Raw genomic sequence first — 5,452 nt, 5'->3', positions numbered from 1 at the left:
AGTACCCGTACACCTAATTTAATAACAATAAGTCTCTCTTATAATAACACGAAACAAATTACTACTCTCTAGACACTATGGTTTTGTCATATCTATACATATGAGTAATACTTGATATATAGTAAGCTTGCGACAAATGCTTAATAAAGCTTAACTATAATTCAAAATCAAAATGGAGTGTATGATGTTCTCATGTTCCCTTCATTTCCGTGAATCAACGTTGACTTTTTTCTATCTATCAATTGCTTTTTATTGAGTTTTGTTGTTCAATTTTGATGATGTGACGAATTCACTCGCACAAAACATTATTTAACTTTCTATTATGCCATTTCCACCTTAAAGGAGGAAATAAGTGAAGCCTTGAAAATTCAGCGCGTCTTGCTTCAGACAGGCCTTTTTGGTTTGAAATAATAAGACGGGATTTTGTAACCATTTTACAGTTAAATGTGACCACTATTGAAAAACCAGTTACCATAAGCTGTAACATTACCTATACCATTGTGGTTACATTTAACTATAAAATGGTCAAATATGCCCGTCTGAAAAATAAGACGAAAAGTGTCCGTCTGAAACAAAAATTTGTGTTGAAAATTCATGTGTCAATTCAACTCCAGGATGTCAACCAAACGAGTTTTGGGCAATTCACATGAATTGGCCAATTCATGTGTTTTGTAAAATCATGGGAAATTAATTCCCGTATGACAACCAAACGAGACCTGAGTGTGTCGTGCATGGGTTTATTGTGCCGTGCCGTGTCAGTCAAATGAAAATGACGGCCCAGGCACAGCCCATGGCCCATAGCGTGTCATATCGTGCTGGATCATGCTAATTCTGTGTCGTGCTAAAATGGGTCGGGGCTATGTTGAAACGGGCAAGCTCAACAACTCGCGGACCAATTTCCATCTCTATACTCTGCTAAATTCGCCACTGATTAGGCACATAAACGTTACTATATCATTGTATGTTGTACAATAATCCAAGGAGAATAAGAGAGATATAAGGAGATAATTGAAATACTGAACTTTAATAAAGAAAGTTCTTTTCAAAATTCCATGATTATAGCAGCAATGATTGGCTTAAATAGTGAAGAAGAAACAATAACTTGGTGAGGCACGCTTCCGCATTTATTATTCCGTTTGGTCATGTTCCACTTCACACTCGCTCGCATACGAAAGCCATTCACCCTTTTGTTGTTCTACGATTTGCTATTTCAGGCCTCCAAAATATCAAATCATGTGAAATTCTTGTGTTTTTTGAGAGAACCGTTTTCCTTAAACATAATTGATCAAATAGAATATTATAAAGACTTAGATGTAAGGAGTACTGTCCTCCCGAGAACACAAAAATTTTTCATCAAATCATATCATATTCTACGCAAGTATAATTTTGCGTATAATTATTTTTAGGTGTTAAATGAGCCAGTGAGCCATAATGGCGGTATGATATTAGAGGTGGAGAATTCAAAAATGTGATTAATTATCTGTCATATTTAATTCTTAACTAATAGACTAAGACATCTTCAGTTATGCGAGTTTAATTTAAGATCCTAGATAATGCCCTTTGATTTAGCGAGGAATTGGTCCAATACTCCAATGCTTAGATGTTCGTATCTTATGGTTAGAAGTTACTCCATAATTCTGGCTAATATTTTTTATTTTTTTGGGTGACGAGAAACCTGCAATCGTTATTTTTTGTGTGCATTAGATAAATCTCCGGATATACGTAATAATCTGCAAAATACGTATACTAAGTAAGTCACCCAAGAGTGACAAGTTCAAAGTCTATAAGGCATATTGTCAAATCATAAACACCCCACAAAATTGCTCTTAAGAAGATTTTGTGTTAAACCTGAGCCCCTTAGAATTTTTGCTAGTATTAATTCAATCTATTTGTTGATAAATTGACTTCTTTTCGCATTTTTCACTACAAACTCGCTAGGGTTGTTCACTCGGTGGTCCGGACCAAAGACCAGACCGAACCAGCCGGGACCGAATTTTATTTGGTCCGGTCCACGGTCTACCTATTTACTCTACTTTGGTCTTCGGTCCGGTCCTAGATCAAACCAAATGGACGACGGACCGGACTATGGACCAAACTTATATGAGAAAATAATCTTTAAAATTGTAATATTATTGATTTTATTTTCTGCTTGTTTACACGTATTATAAGATGTGTCATTAGAAAACGTTGCTTATTTTTATCGTTATGAACTTTTCAAGTTCTAATTTATATGCTAAACCATCTCAATGACAATCATATTTGGTCCATTCGGTCCGGTCCGGTCTAGTCCACACGTTTTTGTGGTCCAGACCGGACCGGACCAATATTAATACGGTCCGGTCCTCGGTTCACCTTTTAACCTTTATTTGGTCTTCGATCCTAAGAGTTTGGTACGGTCCGGTCCAACCCTGGACCAATGAACACCCCTATGGGTGTGACAAATAGGTTATTGGATCGATTATTTTGGATAATTGGATACACACTCCAACTCAGATGGTTTGTGTTGTTTTAGGTGAATTTTTTTTTTTTTTTTTTTTTTTTTGACAGCTGTAAAATAAGAGTTCTACATACGCAAGGCTTGTTTAGCCAAACCATGCGCTATACTATTTAGACTCCTAGGAATAAAACTTAGACTCAAGCAATGAAAGAAACTGAATCGATCACGAACATCCTCCAGGATACCAGCAATCAAGTGATCTTCCTTGTCGATTCCCGCTACTTGATTGATCAACTGTAGACAGTCGGACAGAACGGCTAGATGGAGAATTCTCTGATCTTGCGCCCATGACACGACGTCCCTGACCCCGAGTGCTTCTGCTTGTAACGCTGATTCCGCCCTGATGTGCACTTGTCTCCTGGTGATTTCCTTACCTGTTTGATCTAAAGCAATCCAACCGACCGCCGCTTCAAAGCTCCGTAGCCAGCTAGCATCCACTTTGATCCTAACCACCCCACAAGCGTTGTGGTTTCCAATGAGATTAACAGGGTGACCAATACGAATGGCTTCACGATCCTCCTGTGACGAGTCTTCCATAGAACTTTGGAGCTTATCCTGGGCTGATTGTGTAGAATGGGAATTACTTAAAACCTGAATATTTCTCCGGATTGAACTAAAGAAACATCCCGTAATAGTAATCGGATTTAGATCCAAATCCTGAAAAATGACCCTGTTTCTCAACGACCACACACCCCACAGGATGGCCATAAAAGTGATCATCTTGGCCTTACCCCCTTCACTTTTTGAGAAGTATCGCATCCAATCATAAATCCATTCCGTGACCGATAGCCCCTCGGTACTTTCCACCCGGATTCCCAAATCCGAGGTCGCCCATAGACGTTGAACAAGACTACAGTCGCGAAAGAGATGTTCCATGGATTCCACACATTTCAGCCCCTCTCCACACATGCCACAGAATGGTTCGATGTCAAGCTTACGCTTCAGGAACTCACTACCAATAGGCAGAGCCTTAACAATAATTTTCCAGATAAGAATTTTCCAAACCTCCGGAACGGGTAATCTCCATAACGTTTTCCTACAGAACTCTCTCCCTCTGTCATTAATTCTTGACCTGTCTTTAATGGAACCTCTTGCAGTCATATAGTTATGAAAAATCAGTCCATAGCCACTCTTAACCGTAAAAACTCCATTCTTAGTAAACGGCCAATAGACCTTATCCCTCACCCTAAGCTCGCAAGGTGGGATAGCCAGAATATGACTTGACCACTCTTCCTTGAAAACTGTACTAATTAAATTAGCATTCCACTTACCATTTTGGTCAAAAAGATCACTTACTTGCAAGCTTGCCAAATGGCTATTGTTCAGATCAAGCCACATATCCTTTGGTTCCGGTTGTTTGCCCCCCACCCATCGAGCAGTCCACACATTTAACCTCGAGCCCCTCCCAATTTTCCAACCAAAATTATCCAGGATAAAAGACAGCCCATGTAGAATGCTACGAATACCCCACGAACTCCCAGTCCCTCTGATGGGTTGCAAATCGTGCTGGAAAACCTGAGACCCAAACACCTTTTGCCTGAAAATCCTGCAAAATAAAGAATTTTCCCCAGAGACCAGCCTCCATCCATGTTTGGCCAACAAGGCATGGTTAAGACACTCGACATTCCTGATTCCGAGCCCTCCCACACTCTTAGGTAAGCTCAGAAAGTTTTTGCTACACCAGTGGATGTTATTACCCATCTTACATCCCGTCCACCAAAATTGTGTCAAAAGAGAGTTAATCTTTTTTGCCACACTTACCGGAATTTTAAAAACCGATAGAACATAATTTGAAAGATTGGATAGAACCGATGAAATTAAGGTAAGGCGACCCGCTGGTGATAGAAAAATTCCGTTCCAAGAAGAGATACGTTTGGTGACATGCTCAATAAGAGCAGTAAAAATTCCTTTTTTGGATTCGGTAAACTCTGCCGGAATTCCCAGATACTTACCAATGCCCTTATTCTTAGTGATCCTGAAAATCTTTAACATCCTTTGTGCCCTATTCAAAGTTGTATTAGGGCTGAATAAAATCCCAGATTTGTCGAGGTTTAATTGTTGTCCTGAGGCCTCGCAATAGTCGAGAAGAAGTCCCATGAGATGTTGGACAGTGTCACCCTTATCCTTGAAAAAGAAAACCGAGTCATCTGCGAAAAAAAGGTGAGTAATAGGCCGAGTACCCCTAACAAGTTGAACTCCATGAATCATATTCAGGTCATGGGCATGATCTATGTTACTGGCTAGAACCTCCATGCACAAGATAAACAGATAAGGTGACAGAGGGTCGCCCTGCCGTAGACCACATCGGGGCCGAAACTGGGGAAGTGGACCTCCATTTACAAGGATTTCATAGCTCACCGATGTGACACAGTTCATGATCAACATCCTCAAACGCTGAGGGAACCCGAATTTTTCCAAGACCGCCTCTAAGAAATCCCATCGAATACGGTCATAGGCCTTACTCATATCTGTTTTAAAAACTCCTACACCAGTCCTCCCCTTCTTATTGTTGGATATTTTATGAATTGCCTCATGAGCCACTAGGATGTTATCACTAATACTCCTTCCCGGGAGAAACGCATTTTGCGTCTCCCCGACCAAGGAATTCATGACTTTTGCCAACCTATTTGTAATACATTTGGAGACCACCCGCATCATCACATTACTCAAGCTGATAGGTCGGTAATCAGACACTCCCTCCGGACTCTCCTTTTTAGGAATAAGAGTAATAAAAGTACGATTTACCTCCTTTAGGAGCCTTCCTGAGTTCGAATGGATGAATGACTTTCGTGAAATCCCGTTTAACCATGGACCAACATCGTTGGTAAAAAACCGCTGGAATGCCATCCGGCCCCGGTGCTTTAAAAGCTCCCATTTGGAAGACCGCCCTCCTGACTTCTTTAGCCGTAAACGGCCGATTGATACGGTCAGACTCGTCTTGTGTAAACTTGCGTT

The 5,452-nt window shown here is 40.5% G+C and overlaps 1 protein-coding gene across 1 annotated transcript; it reads right to left on the bottom strand.

The window, feature by feature from the left end:
* Window positions 1–2,563: 2,563 nt before the first annotated feature.
* LOC141643069 (uncharacterized) lies at window positions 2,564–5,107 on the bottom strand. The gene has a single exon (XM_074452091.1). It carries the CDS (start codon window positions 5,105–5,107, stop codon window positions 2,564–2,566), a length of 2,544 nt encoding a protein of 847 aa, XP_074308192.1.
* Window positions 5,108–5,452: the final 345 nt, after the last annotated feature.

Source organism: Silene latifolia, chromosome 1 (genome assembly GCF_048544455.1).
Source record: "Silene latifolia isolate original U9 population chromosome 1, ASM4854445v1, whole genome shotgun sequence".
Classification (NCBI taxonomy): domain Eukaryota; kingdom Viridiplantae; phylum Streptophyta; class Magnoliopsida; order Caryophyllales; family Caryophyllaceae; genus Silene; species Silene latifolia.
This window is presented reverse-complemented; position numbering and strand designations above follow the sequence as displayed.